The 16,331-nt window shown below is 37.4% G+C and overlaps 1 protein-coding gene across 11 annotated transcripts in view; it reads left to right on the top strand.

Moving 5' to 3' along the window:
- The window catches only part of MLIP (muscular LMNA interacting protein), a 225,113-nt gene that overhangs the window by 170,651 nt on the left and 38,131 nt on the right, over positions 1–16,331 (top strand). For all 11 annotated transcript variants that reach the window (XM_053914200.2, XM_045193378.3, XM_053914199.2 and 8 more), the window contains one exon: positions 7,891–8,019. In XM_053914200.2, the coding sequence (XP_053770175.1) occupies positions 7,891–8,019 (129 nt within the window). The remainder of the gene's footprint in view (positions 1–7,890; positions 8,020–16,331) is intronic.

The following is a 16,331-nucleotide window of genomic DNA, read 5'->3' on the forward strand; positions in this document are numbered from 1 at the left end:
TGTGAGAACAAAGGTTTGAGGAGGGAACCAAAAACAAGTCCAGAATTATATTCCAGAGGGCAAGCCCCTTGTAGTACAGACGTCTCCCACTAGGTGAGTGTTCTAGGAACCCATATGTATCAGTGTACCATCTGGAGTTGTTGTGAGAGGCTGCATTTGGCTTCACTGAATTTTTTTTGAAGACTCAATGTGTTTGCCCATTTCATGATGGGTGATTACCAGTGCACCTAGTTTCACCAGTGCACCTGCCCACATCATTCTGTGTCCAGCACTTTTTGACCAAAAATGGCATGACCCCCATGTCCCACCCTCTCAATAAATCCAGTCTTGGCCCAAGTAATTTTTTTTTGTTACCCTGAATGAAAAAAGTCCTCAAAGGGAAATGTTTCGCTGATGTGGAAGAGGTGAGACAAAAAAAAATGGCAGAAACACTAACAGCCATCAAAATCAATGTGCTCAAAAACTTTTGAACAGTGGAAAAATGTCTCAATAAGTGCATTGCACCAAATGGAGAGTACCTTGAATGTGACTGAAGTTTAAACATGCAAGAATAAATACATGATTTTTTAATAAATAAATTCTGGTATTTTTGGGGTCTCCCCTTATATATCTTACTCATCTCCATAGACAGTACAGTTTCTGGCATAGGCTAAGTCCCAAGTGAGAAAATGGCTCCCGAGAACATCTGATAGAGGTACGCTTAAAAGTTCCAAGGTGATAGTGGTTTTGCTTTTGAGGCACTTCTAAAATCTTACATCCAAGGTAAATCAGTTCTCAGTGGGTTCATCAAAATGAATTGAAATTTGCCATTTGGAGAACTTTCTCATTGTTCCTTCCATGCATTTTGTGCTGATTGTGGGATTATTACCTGTTTTTATTTCTCCACTTATGCTGGAATGAAAATCATGGAGTTGCTATAAGAATATTTGTGTTTCTAAGTTTTGAGCCTGACTCTTTTATGGATTCTATAGCAGATAGAAAGGAAAGAAGGGCCTCTTTGGGCTAGTTTTATTGTAATATTGCTTGAAAACAACAATCTTGTGGTAGTTCACCCTTATAGACTCTTCTAACTTAACTCATATTATTTTCTTTGTTTTTATTTGGACACAGACTCAGCAAATTAGATTTTCCAGAATCAGAGAACCAAAGTCTATTTGAACTTGGAAGATATTAAGGGCCTATGAGCAAAGCTGCACTGTGGATCAGATATTACTAAAGGATAGTCTGTTTTTAAGCCTCTGCTTCCATCTGGAGGCAGAAGTTCAAGGTTAAACAGATACCTCTGGAATGGCAGGCAAAGGAAGGTCTGTCTTTGGGTGGGCAGCACGATATTTTAATGGGATGGTTTCTCGTTGGGTGCCTTTTAATTTTAATGTGCACATGAATCACCCAGAGATTTTGTTCAAATGCAGATTCTGATTCAGTAGATCTGGGGTAGGCCCCCCCTCCCAGCTTTGGTACCTCTAACAGGTTCTGAGGGGATGCAGATACTGCTGGTCTCTAGTCCCCTTTCTTAGTGGCAGAGTAGTAGCAGACGTCTCACTTAAATAGAACCATTAGTTTACTTGTGTTGCAATTTAGTCTTCAGCAAATGTGGGTTACAAGACTATTTGACATTGAGGAACAAAATATTAGGAAGCATGGAAAGGAAGTTAACAAATATTCTAACAGAACCTTATGTGTACCAGCAACTCCACCAGTTGCTTCTTATATTCTCTTTTATAGACTTTCTAAGAGGCACTTTGATAACTTTGGATGAAAGATGGATTTGAATAGCAGAAGCAAGCCTTATGCAATAACTCTGTGTGGCGTGATTCCTGAGGAGGCAGGAGTGTAAATAATAAAATGTGTCATTACTCACTACTAAAAGACCTAATCATGAGTTAGAATTATAAACCTTTTGCAGAAAGTCCGGACAGGTTGAATAGCTTTTTCAAGGTCATACAGTTGATTAACACTATTGCAAAACATAAAATCTATGTCCTCAATGCTCTCTTCCCACCAATATCATGCTGCTTCTTGGGAGTGGATTTTTAACCAAGTCCAAAGAGACACCAGTATGAATTTTGATGTCTTGGCCACATAAACTATAGAGTTCTGTAGGAGGTGGAAAGCGAGGGGTGTGAATGTGTGTGTAGAAGAAGGAAGGATGTATGGATTTGTATTTTGAGCAGGAAACATCAGGTCCTACAGTGTTCCAAGAATATTCTTTTGGCAGCAATGTTAGCTTTCTTTTCATCACAGAAAAGAAAAACTGGATTTAGGAAGACTGGTAAAAAGAAAGGTAAAATGGTACAGAATGAGAAAACAATGGCCAAAATCAAGGATGTGGTAATTGTTAATGAATGGACATAGAAAGTTATAGAGAAATAGGTGTTTAAAAATTATTCTTTAAATTATATTTTATTGATGTACTATTACAGTTGTCCATTTTTCCCCCATTTTCCCCACTCCACCCAGTACCTCTCTCTCACTCAGGCATTCCCCACACCATTGTTCATGTTCATGGTTCACATACATAATATCTTTAGCTAATCCATTTCCCATACTGTACTTTACATCCCCATGGATATTCTGTAACTACTTATTTGTACTTCTTAATCCCCTTACCTCTTCATCCATTCCCTCACACTCCCTTCCAATCTGGCAACCACCAAACACTCTCTCTATCCATGACTCTGTCTCTGTTCTTCTTGTTTGCTTAGTTTGTTTTTTAGATTAAATTGTTGATATATATGTATTTTTGCCATTTTATTATTCATAGTTTTGATCTTTTTTCTTAAATAAATCCCTTTAACATCTGATATAATAATGGATTGGTGATGATGAACTCCTTTAGTTTTTCTTATCTAGGAAGCTCTTTATCAGCCCTTTGATTCTAAATGATATTGTTGCTGGGTGGAACACACTTGGCTGTAGGTCCCTGCTTTTCATTCCCTGCTTTGAATACTTCTTGCCAGTCCCTTCTAGCCTGCAAAGTTCCTTTTGAGAAATCAGCTGACAGTCTTATGGGAACTCCCTTGTAGGTAACTAACAGCTTTTCTCTTGCAGCTTTTAATATTCTCTCTTTATCTTTAAACTTTGACATTTTAATTATGATGTGTCCTGGAGTGGGCTTCTTTGCCTTCATCTTGTTTGGGACTCTGTGCTTTCTGGACTTGCATGTCTATTTCCTTTTCCAAATTAGGGAAGTTTTCTTTCATTATTTTTTAAATAGATTCCTAATTTCTTGCTTTTTGTGTACTCCTTCTAGCACCTCTATGATGTGAATGCTGGAATGCTTGAACTTGTCCCAGGGGATGCTTACACTATCCTCATTTTTTGGGATTCTATTTTCTTGTTGTTCTGATTGGTTGTTTTTTGCTTCCTTATGTTCCAAATCATTGATTGGATTCTCAGTTTCATCCACTCTACTAATTGTTCTTTATGTTCTACTTGAAATAAAGAACAATATAAATCATCCTTTATTTCAACTAGTATATTCTTCATTTCTGCCTGTATATTTTTTATATTGTTTAAGTCCTCGCTGAGTTTCTTGAGCATCATTATAACCAGTGTATTGAACTCTGCATCTGATAGATTTCTTATCTCTATTTTGTTTAGCTCTTTTTCTGGAGTTTTGATCTGTTCTTTCATTTGGGCCATGTTTCTTTGTCTCCTCATTTTGGCATCCTCCTGTGTTTGTTTCTATGTATTAGGTAGAGCTGCTATGACTCCCTATGTTAGTAGCATGGTCTAATGTAGTAGATGTCCTGTAGGGTCCATTGACACAGCCTCCCCTATCACCCTAGCTGGGTAATTGAGGTGAGCCCTTTGTGTGGGCTGAGTATACCCTCCCCTTATAGTTGAGCTTTGATTGATGTTGGCAGTTCAATGGGAGGGATTTACCCAAGCCAGTTGGGTGCAAGGACTGGATGTAACCACTGACCACCAACCTCCACCCTCTGTGGAGGATCAGCTGTGCAGGGGCAGGGTGGTGATGCTCCCACCTGGTTTGTAACTGTCCACTGTGTGCCCAGGCTATGCAGTTTCCCAGGTGGTGCCGGCCAAAGTCTGCCCCCAGCTGTGTTTTGCCTGGAGCCACTGTGCCTGGGCTGTAAAATGATCTAAGATGGTTGCTAATTTTGCTGGACTTGGAGATCCCAGGTGAAGCCAACCCATGAATCTTGGCTGGCATGCTGCTAGTGTTGGGCCTGCGGCACCTTAGCAAGAGGTATGGGGTCTGGGGGCTCACTGAGATAGGCTGTTGCTTGTTTGAAAGGATTTAGGAAGTTGTGAAGCATGAACCAAGACCTATCATTCATATGAAAAAATATATGTTAACACTTTGGTGGGCTCATAATTTGGGTGGGATGGAATCTCAGGGAATCTCCAGGGCAGGGAAAATTGTGTTAGTTATGTTGATGGAGTCTCAGATATAGCACCCACCAGCTGACTCTGTGGTCTTGTGGGGCTGGGTTCAAAAAAGGGACAATGACATCCATCCACTTTTCTGTCTGGGAGAAAGCTGTCTCCCAGCTCCAGCCTTGGTGCCAGACACTTCAGTACCTCCCTGTATGCCACTGGTGCCTTTCAAGCTTCTACTCCAGTGCTGGAGCTTAGAGGGAGTGAGTCTGAGTAAGTCTGTGTGTGAGTTCTTAAAGAGGAACTGTTGAGACTCCAGCAGTTGCTTCTACCAGCTGAATCCCTATTGGTTTTTTCAGCCAGAAATTATGGGATCTTATCTTCCTGGCAGTGGAACCCTGGGCTGGGGTCTGGTGTGGGGCTGGGACTCCTTGCTCCCAATACATCCCTCTTGAATTTTTATTCACCACATGTGGATGTGGGACCAGCCTGTTCCATGTCTCTTCTTCTCCTACCAATCTGGGTGGATGTGGTTTCTTTAATTCTGTAGTTGTCCGACTTCCATTCAACTTGATTTCTGATTGTCCCAAGTGATGATTTTTCTATAATTTAGTTGTAATTCAGATGTGGGTGTGTGGGAGATGAGCCATGTTTATCTATTCCACCATGTTTAAAAATGATTTAAATTTCTATCTATACCGTCTCTCACCCTCTCTCTAAGGGCATAGGTGTAATCAAAATAATGGACTTGACAATAAGATCACACCTGGACTTAATCTCAATGACTTTACATACGAGTATTAACTGCATGATTTGGCATGGAACTTAACTTCTGTAAGCCTTTCACAGGCTTATTGTATATAAGGAATCAATCTTAAATATTGCGTCTGGGTCTGTGGATGAAAGACAATGTAAGTAGCTGTAGTTGAGTCCTCAAAAGTTTTGAGCTGGTTTCAAAGAATGTGGAATGATATGAGCAAGGTGCAGAGGCTACCAAGTACATGATTATGGAAGTGAATGAGGTTCAGAATTGGGCCACCAGGATTCTATTTCCAATTTGACTAAAGAGTGAGAGATAGTTGGTTGTAGAGGATATGATTCAAGGTTATAGGGTGGGAAGTAAGAACAATATTGAAGGCAAGCTATGTCCAGTCTTCTTTTGCTGAGAGTTGGCCTTCATGTCTATGAAATACTGACTACTGAGTGACATCTAGTTAAGGCGCAGAAGAAAATTAGAACTAGAGAAAAGAGGTGGCCCTGACCTGGTAGCTCAGCTGGTTAGCATGTCTTCCTGATATGCTAAGGTTGCAGGTTCAGTCTCTGATCAGGGCACATACAAGAAGCAACCAGTAAATGTATAAATAAGTGGAGCTTCAGGCAGACCAAGGTTGTGGACAGAGTCCAAGTAGAGACCAATGTGAAAAATCTGGTAAAGTAGGAGAAACAGGTAGAGAATCATTATCAAGTTGTCAGACAACCATGAAATCCAGGAAACTCACAGGAACTGAAGAGTACAAAGGCTGGTAGAGAAACAAAGGTGAAGCATCAGGTACTTGATATTCAACCCACCAGAAGGTCCTTTTCTGGTCTCACCTGGAAGATGATGATCCCAAGAAAAATGATCTGAGTGAAAGGCTCCAGGCCAGGATAACCCTCAAATTCTGCCTGCTAGGAGCACAGAGACCAGTGGTCATGTTTTCTAGCGTAGGGATTCTCTTAGCATATCAAGAGCTCCAGAGAGATTCCTTCTCTCTGCTTTCATCTTTATGCATACCACCACCAAGCTTAGCTCCTAAAGCTCAATGTTAATTTTAGAATCTGGTAGGCTGTGAGTACTGGTGTTATTGTATTGTCTTCCTGCCTCACAAAGAAATGGGAGAGAAGGAGAAGGCACAGGAGTAGGAACAGAAGGAAGGAGAAATGAAGTCGGAAGTACGGTTGACAGGAAATCTGGACAACGTAAGATCATGACTCAGATATTGGGGGAGATATCAGGTGCCTGGGCTGTGTTCTTGTGTTGAGTTTACTTAAGGGATATTGTTCTCTTATGTATACTCAACTGTGTGACTTCATGCATATTTGGATCTTCCTTGCTCATTTTTCCCCCTTGAAAGAAGTTAGGGTTTCTTAAGTGGGAATATTTCTCAGCCTGAGGAAGAGAGAGACTTTTCCCCATCTGTATTTCCCCAGTAATAGGGGTACACACACACACTCTCTCTCTCCCCAACTGGGAGAATATTGATTGAAAAAAGTATTGCAGATCAACATTGATTCAAGACTCAAAATATTTCAGGTGGTTTATAGAGTGGAGAGATAGATGTACTCCTTTAAGGCTTCAGTTCTGCGCATCAACATTGATTGAGGAGAGCTAATTTACTCTTTTCCGGAAGAAAATGGGGTTGAGAAGAATGATTACAGCAAAATGCCTAAACAGAAAAAGTGTCACAATTTTTTATTGACTTCTTGTTTGGGATCTCTGTGCAAACTTATCAATTATTTTGTGACATTTTACAGTGTACCAAGATTTTGGTTTTTGTAAAACATCATTTTTAAATTGCCCCAAACTAGATTTCCCTCTCTCTCTCTTCCATCAAACTGACATTGGGTACAAGTTTATGAATCTTGAATGATTGGTCTGTTAGCTAAAAGTCTTTTAATGGCAAATTGCAGAAATAAACTTGACTTTGAAGAAAAAAGGGAGTCTAGTATAAAAGAATAGGTATGTCTTAGGGAGGCTCAGGACAAGAAATGTATGTGGGCCCTGGGAATGTTTTGAAATTCATTCTGGAAAGCCCTTAAATGCCTCTGCTCTCTGGGCTGCCTCTTCATGCACTTTTGTTTATCATTCTTGACCTCGTGTGATCTACTCTATGGCAGATTAAAGTTTCCCCATGGCTTCCAAATTGACATAATAATTTCAATCTCCCAAGTGACCACAGAGCAGTTTAAATACTTATTCCACATTCTCGGGATAGAAAACCTGTTTGCTACTCACAGCTCACCTGCAGAGATCAGAAGACCACCCTTGGTTTCATCATATATGATATGAACATGGTTTCTTGGATGCCTAGTTCTGCAGACTTGGACACATAAAGGGGGGGCATTTTCCAGAAAAGAAGAGTTGTTATGGGCTTGATGAGTGTGCCAAATTCATCTGTCCTCCCATGCCAGCACCAGAATGCTACCTGGCACCGAGGGTGCTCTCAGTAAATATTTGTCTAGTGGAATGATTATTGACTGAATGCACTGGTAAGGATATCTGAAAACATGTTTGTTTAGATAAATGAAGAAGTTCGTGCATTTTGAACATCCTGATAGTAAATATTTATGAGTTGATTGCTCTAACAGTTAACTGAAAACTAAAGTTACATTAGTTAAAATCATTTGATTTCTAGACTGTTTTTTCTGAATTTGAAAAGACATTTAAAAATTTTTTAAATTATAAATTCTTGTGAAAACATTTGGATGACTTAGTAATACACATATTTATTTATTTTAATAATGTTTATCTCTCTATTTAAAAAAATATATTGGATGTTCATGAAGACTAAACCTGGAGTAATTCGCCCGGTACCTGTAAAATCCAGAATATTACTGAAAAAAGAGGAGGAAGTCTATGAACCCAACCCTTTCAGTAAATACCTGGAAGATAACAGTGACCTTTTTTCAGAGCAGGTGAGTAAATGTGTGTGAAAAATCTTTGATATTTTGATAAATGGCTATATACAATATAAGATGGTTCTATGAATATAGTATGTGCAAGAAAAAGTTCATTTAATTGGAGTATCCTTAGTAATAAAAAAGGTCAACTTTTGCATGATAAAAATAAATTCTTATATATTTCCAGGATGATATTTTGAAGTATTACAATGTATTCTTTTCTCCTAAGAATGTTGTACCTACTGCAGATATTATTCTGGTGACCAAGACATTACTCTCTACAAAGACATCATGAAGCCACTGGTCGGATGTATCATATAGGTGTTATATTCTTATTTCTAAAATCCTGTTTCCTTTTGAAGACATGTAATGTTTTAGGTTTGGTTTATTAGTACATTTGACAAAAGATTTATTGTTTCAATTCATATTAACATGTTAGAGATGGTGTGATCCCCTACATTGAGCAGTACTAGCTAGAAGATAGGGTCTCACATTATTTAAGGCTTTGTTGTTGATTTGGTTTATGTGTGAAAATGGTACATTTTCTTCTTCTAGTATATCCTATATGTCAGAGGAGGTATAATGCAAGGTTGTCGATGGTGCTTTGTTAGATATTTGGGAAAAATATAAAAATATACATTATATAATATAAAACTTCAAAGATTATTTCAAAGAAAAACTTCATATGTTTATTTGCCTTATTAAAATGCAAGAAATTGGCATAGGTTATATACTTTATATCTTAAACACTACATGAGTAAACAATGTAAGCCATCCAAAAGTCTTTCTGCATACGACCAGGGCGCATACGATCACCACATTTGATAATCTGCAATAAAATAGTCTCATAAAGGAGTATAAGGTGATATAGTCTTTTGAAGTTCAAGTTTGAAAATATATCTAACAATATTCTTGAAACTATAAATGACATGTCTATACAGATGAAATGTAAGGAGTATCTTATCTTCCACATATTAGCTTTATAACACTCAACAAATTGTTCCCTCTCTCTAGGCTTCAGTTTCTTAATGTATAAAATCAGGTTTTTAGATCAGGTGCTTTAGATCAAATTCCAAAATTTGGATTATTTAAAATCTAAGGGTAACTCTGGCTGGATCTGAAGGTCATATATACCCCTGAAAAAGTTCATTAGAAATACTTTCTCATGATTAGTTATGATTTTTAACTTATAAAGGGGAAAATATTTTATTTATAAAGTGAAAATATTTTATGTTTATTTGTATATACTTTGTGAAGGCTGACATTATTTTAATAAATTAACATTTTTAGAAAGTACTGATAACATTGAAAATGATAGAGGAATGATTTGTATTTAGTGGAATACAATAGAGTTCTCAATTTAAATTCAATACAGAAATCTTATGGATACATAGGGTTGTTCTCATCTAATCCCACACATAACAGAAATGGGAATTACTGTTAGAAAAGCATATTTCTATTATCAACAGAACACATTATGTATCTATTGCTTGCATGACACTAACATTTTAGAGGTTCAATGTGACATTTTAGATAGTATAGGGTCATTATAAAAATTTTGTAAGAGTAATTTATTCTTACATGACAAATAAGTCAAATAGTTAAAATAAACTTCACATTATGATCCATGTAGCCTCCATTCTTCAAGATATGATCTAATGCTGTAATATAATAATTTCTCCTTTTGTATTAGCATTTCAATTTTATACATTTCACTTTAAACAAAATTCTTTGTAGAATATCAAGTTAATCTACTCTACATGATCAAACTTTGATGTCCTCCAAAATGATAAATTTCATTTTCAAGTGTAGGAAATTCTTGTTATTAAAAAGACTTGCCATTTTTTCTTTGCTTTTCCTGACTATATAGCAAGTTTAAAGCTCTGTTTATGTACAACATAAACCTATGTGTTTTCAGAAAATTTGTTGAACATTTCAGCTCTTTTGCAAATCTTAAGGTGCTACAGATATAATCTTATTTGTGTTTTCTTTCAATCAGTTTATTCTTGTGTGTATCCCAATTTCTGTGTGGAACATAGGAAGTAATAGGAGTCTGCAGACTGTTGGAATTGAAAAAACTTCAACATACTACTTAAACATGAATGCCAAACATTCCCTGCTCTTATTCCTTGACCTTTCACGAGGGAGAAATTATGATGGAGTGACGCGGATCCTGGCCAGCAGGATCCGTTGTGGTTGCAATATACACATACACACGGACTACAGAAATCTGGTGGAGAAAAAGGGGCTGCGTGGCCACTCTCCAAGTTCAAGAGAGGGCCCCTGACCCCAACCTGGACAGGCTTTTATTGTTTTTCTGGGCACATTGCATTGAGGGTGATCCTCATTTACTATGCACAGGTTCACCACAGGTGATTACCTTTTAAGGAGGACAAAGGACAGGACACTGCTAATTACTTCAAAGAGAAGGATGTTACAGCTCAAGGGGGAAGTTGCTCACACTCCATACTTGGGTGGTTTACCCATTGGAGATTACCCATTTACTGATTACCCATTGGAGAACCTATCCATGGATGTGGGTCCTGCCCACCAACCTCGCTCCCCACTGGCTTTTCTGAGTGGGGGCTGAGCCACATTTTCCACGCTTGGAACAGTTCCCCACAATGGACCCTTGGGGTCACTGCATACCCACCGGGAAACTGCGTGTACTCAGGTTACCATCTCATTGCACAGGGAGGCAGAGTCTGCAATGGAGGCAGATACCAAAGATGGTTCACAAGTGTAGATGCTTAGATCTACTTAAAAAATAAATTGAGTTATAACAATGTATAATCTCAGCATTACTACTTCATGAACACTTTAATAGAAGAGAGCGAACTCAAATTCAGTTCTACTTGCTATTGTGTCCTCGTCTGCTACCCCAGCGTAAATTGAATGGTTCCAAACTCAGTTGCTGTCACCCACCCATGTAATGGAAAATTCTTTAGCCAGAATGTTGGGCCAAATTGAAGCAGCTCACATTCACTAATCTGCCTTGTACTGGGGGACAGTTCCACATGACAGGAGTTGTTGGATGAGACTATTAAATCAATAAATTACCCCAGTAGCTTCACTGCCATAAAACATGATTTCAAAACTCGCTGTTGCAAAACATCAGACACTAAAGATGATGAGACCGGACAGAAATGTATTTACTGTTGCTTAAGAAGGTACACTGGGGCAGCCTTTTGAACTGATAATGAACTGAGAATTCACCCGGAGACAGCCTCTCAGTGCTAAAAGGAAAGTTTGAAAACACAGGCACAATCAAGTAATTGAGACTCACTAATTAACAACTTTCACATCCAAATGGCATAGGCCAGAAGCCTCATTTTGAGATACACTGTTTTTTTTTTTTTAAATAAAACCTCTTCATAATGAAATTTATGCTTTTCTGAAATTACCTTTAAATCCATTACTGTATCATTTTGTGGTTCTATTGAGTTTTATGAAATATCCTCACTCCCCACATATGGATTTAAAACTGTGAAGTGCTTTGAAGCATAGTTCTATTGATAATACAATCGATTCACTGATATAAATGAAGATGCTAAAGGCCCCCACGGTTTTTAGTTTGTCTGACTACTGGTGAGTTTGCAGATGTATTGGTTGCCTTCTGGTCATTTAATGTATCTAATTAGATAAGGTTGATTTCTTCACTGAAGACACTCAATTTAATGTAAAAAGAAGTTGCTATCATCAGCTATATAAAATATTCTCTCATTCTTACAAATTATTAATTTAACTCATGACATGAAGTATGTCATTTTCTTCTTAAAGACCTAGAATAATGTATAAAAAAAGGCATAGGGAAAAATTAAAGGAGGAATATTGTCATTTTATGTCATTTTCCTAGAACTGTTTTCTTTTTTAAAAACGTGGGAAATAATGATTCCCAGTACATATGCCTCTTAAATTTCATTATTCTTTGAACTTGCTTCTCAATAGGGGAAATAACATGTTGGTGTGTGAAAATGACTATTTAGCAAATTTTCTCCACACGACTTCACAGAGAACATAAAAGGATAAATACAAGGAATTTTCTTTGTTGTATTTCTTTTATTATTTCTTTTTTTCCTGATTTTTCTTAGCCATACAGCTTGCTTCTCTTCTTTACCAAAGTCTCTCTGGTTGACATTGAACTTTGATGATTACGTGGGAGACTTTCTGGTTTCTATCTAATGATTGGTCAAGTTATATTTCTACTGTGATCTTCACGTTCACTTCTTTCTGTCACCCACGTGTTAATGTTACAGGGCAGGTACCTTTTTCATAAGGTGAAGCTGACAGTATTGCCTTAAACATGAATGACTTCTGGCTTTGCCACGAATTGCTACTTTTTCCACAATTGTTGGTCAATCAAGATGGCACATTGTCTTTTGTAATGAAATGATCTTTTATTAAGAAATATTTTTCAGATTAAAATGTTTAATTTGTTTAGGTCTAGAGATGATTAAGTGGTTTGCTCAACTGTTTTAAGGGGGAGAGAACCTAAATTCCTTGTAGTGTAACATTTCTTTCAGAAGGGCCAAGATCAGAGATCTGGGTTCTCCAGCTTCTACCATGCTGTTTTTGTTTACTTGAGTAATGAAATCCCTGTGGGTTGTTCTTTTGCCCCTCGCCCTCCCTCACTCCCTCCCATTCTTCCTTCCTCCCTTCCTTCCTCCAGATGTAATGTGTAATAGACAATTTACCATAAAAACTCACGTACTATATGTACTAGACATTCTATCATCAATACAATAAACTATTTTTCTAGTTTTTTATATATATGTGTGTATATGTATATATATATATTTAAATTGTCCTATGGAGACAATATTTGCTTTTTCCTCTAGGATATAATTAGATAAGATCACCTCTTGTAACTTATGCTTTCATGTCTCTCTCCCTTTTTTAAGGCTTTACCTTTGCCTTGACCTTGTGTATGTATCAAGGCTGGATAATTGGAATTGAAGGACTGTACTTTTCTGTTGCTTCTACATTGCTAAGGGATACTGCTTTTTTTTTTTTGTCCTCCTTCCCTTGCTTTATGTAGGTTTAAGAATCTTAAAGACCTATTTGCCACTTCTATCATAAGATGCAATTACTTAATAATTCTAATAATGGAGCAACTGAATCTAATAATTGGTTAAGCTCTGAAACATTGGTTGCTTAACAAATATTTGGAGACTTTGTAGTGTCTGACTATGTATACGCCAATCTACTGGGAAACAGTGACAATCTGAAAGGTTTGTGCATCTGTGTTCTTCTACGTTTTCTTAACCCATGATGTCACCCTATGACTTTAAGAGAGATGGCCATTGCCATATTTAGAACCTATTATGGAAAGTATACTCCAGTTTTAAAATAAGGCCTTGGTATCATAGAATTAAAACCTCAATATTGGTTTCATCTGAAAAATAATAAACAACAGTTAAAATGTCAACAGAGAGAAGGTAGCTGTGTAAAAAGAATTTTAAGTGATATCTAAAGTAAATGTTATTTAGATATTAGAAAGTTAATTTTATTTGTTGGCAAGAAAAAAAATATGCATTCTTATGTTTGATTTCACAAAGTTTCAAAACTTTGCCCTTGAGCCTTGAGTCAGGGTCAGCTTGTGAATAGAACTGTAGATGGTAACAATCACATGCTTTTGGCATGGTTTTGTATTACGGTGTGTAAGACCATCTAGGTAAAACTAGTGCCCTTCTCCCAAGACACTATCTATAAGTTTTTCCCCTCCCTCACTACACAGTTTCAATTCCACACGTACCTTACAATGATTTGAAGGGCAGTTATTAATAAGTATCTGTAGGCAATGCAGTTATAGTGAAGAGTAAGAGCAGTCATTTGCTCTACTGAAGACTTTCTTTGACTCAAGGTAAAATGCAGAGGAGGATAGAGTAAAAACTGGATGCATTATTTGGATATATATGCTAAGGTTGACGTTTTTGAAACATGTTATCATCTCTGATCATGGGAGAGGTTGTTACATATTTTAAAGTGTGAGCGAAATTAGACTTTGAATGATGACAGATGGAAAAGTCACATCCAGGTATATAAGTTTGAGGATGAGTTCTGTGAAGGGAATTGGGGACCTTCTTTATCTCTCTGTGATCTAAAATGGAATAGCTTAAAGTGGGATTATTCAGGCAGAGAAAATGAATCCAAATGAAAAGAGTAGCCAAAAGACTGATAGGCGACAATGAGGCAGAGAACTAAAACTGGTAAATAATCTGTTTTTGAATTTCCTTAAAAGACAATGACAACAACAAAAACCCCAAAGAAACCTTTAGAAGTTTAACCTGTAGAAAATTGAAACCAGGCTGGTGAAGTATGCCATTTAAAATAAATATTGTATGAAAAAAAGAAAACAAAGAATGTATATTTCTTTATTTCAAAGCCTACATATAATGGAAGCTCTGTAGTTGATTTGCAAACCCAAAGTCAGTGGTTCCTTCTTATGGACAGGAGAGCTGTAGGATTTTAGAGTTTTTCAAAGTAATGTTCTAATCTCCAAATACAACATCCTAAGTGAAATTTAATCTATTGTAGGGCAGCCATCCAAATGTCAATTTGTCTTATGGATCTTTAGATCCTTAACATTTTTAAAATCTTACTTTCCCTTGAAAATAGAAAACTACATTTGGTAAGAAAATAAACAACTACCCAGGAACTGGATTTTCAGTTATCTCTATCTAGTAGAGTTCAGAGGCCTAGCAACTTTACCTGCTCACATAAAACAAGTATATACGGTCTTTGCTCCACTGGGTAAGTTCAGAAAAATGGAGGTTATTTTTCCCAATCTCTGACTAAATGGTTTCCAGGAAGTGTTAGACTGCCATTGCTTTGGTCAAAGGGCTGACCCTTTACAGGCTATTGTAGGGTCAGGCTAGTTTCACCTTCCCATTTTAGAGCCTACATTCAGGCAGGATCTGACCTTATTCCTTTTGTTGTGTAATTGAACCACAGGGAAACTAGGGCAGCTGGGTTTTACATAAAGAGCTCTGCAATAGGGTTCTACTCAGTGTATACATGAAACCTGAACTTCACTGGTGGAATCAGGAGATTGGACTAGAACAGTGGTTCTCACCCAGGCTGACTTTGCCCAGGCATTATGGTTGGCATGACTGAGAAGGTGGGTGCTACTGGCATCTAGGGGGTGAGAGGCCAGGAAGGCTGCTCACATTCTACAATGCACAGAATAGTCTTCTCCCCACAGCATCCCCCCCCCCCAAATTACGCTGCCCAGAATGTCAACAGAGAAACCCACGGAATGGACCATCTCCTATCTGCCTTTCAGCTCCAAGAATACTATGGCTAATGAAGCTAAGTACTGTCCCTGCCAGTGGCATTTTGTTCAATTTGCATTGACTAAATGCCTTCTTTTTGTGTTTAAACTAAAAACTTTTCCGTATTTGATTTTCACAGAGGAGGTAAGTAAGCCTCCATTTATAGAATTTCCCACATTCCATGTAGCCTCTACACAAAGTGATAGCCCTGCTTGATAAGGGACATGGACAGGGTCTGGCAGAAGTCACAGCAGTTTAGTGTGGTTGGCAGGGTACGTAAATGTCTCACATGAGATGGACGGCAATTTGAACGTTTCACCTAAAATGTCACATGGTGTGCTTGAGTGTGATATTGTTATGTTACAGAATTGCATGCTTAAGGGTGTTATTTGTGCTGGACCTTGTATTTTCATTGCCTTTGAATATTTCAGCAAAATTGTGGCTTCTCCATCTTTCTAGATTTTCTCTCTTTTTCTTGTATTTTCCCCAGTTGTCAGGTGTCAGAGCAGTCAATTAGAAGAGAAATTTTTAAAAGTTAGACAGTCTGTGTAAGAGCTCTTAACATGCATGGTGTTGGATTAAGTCGTTCCTGATACGGGACCTTATTATACATCTGCAAAATGAGGATGTTGTACAAAGTACTTTTGATGGTGACTTCTTACACTGAAATTCTGTGTTTATATATTTAAATATTGTTGAAATCTTCCTGATATTTTACATCTTTAGATGATCCCCCAAAAAATAGAAGAAGAAAAAAATTGCAACAATTACTTAAGATATAAATTTGAGAGATGGAAAACCTTAATCTACTACTTAAGTCAAAGTCATGATAAATAGTACCCATCCCTGTAAAGTTTGCTAAGATTTTTTTTTCTTTATGGACTGCGCAGTTTAGGGTAGTGAATCTTCTTTTATTTTGACTTTTTTCTTTCTTTAAAAAGCACTTCCTATTTATTTCCTCTTTGTAGAATATGAGGAATCAACAATATATTACCACTATTTTCATTTGAATAATTTTCCTTAAACTAAAACTGTGGGAGGAGAAAGAATTTC

This window comes from Desmodus rotundus, chromosome 11 (genome assembly GCF_022682495.2).
Source record: "Desmodus rotundus isolate HL8 chromosome 11, HLdesRot8A.1, whole genome shotgun sequence".
In the NCBI taxonomy this organism is placed as follows: domain Eukaryota; kingdom Metazoa; phylum Chordata; class Mammalia; order Chiroptera; family Phyllostomidae; genus Desmodus; species Desmodus rotundus.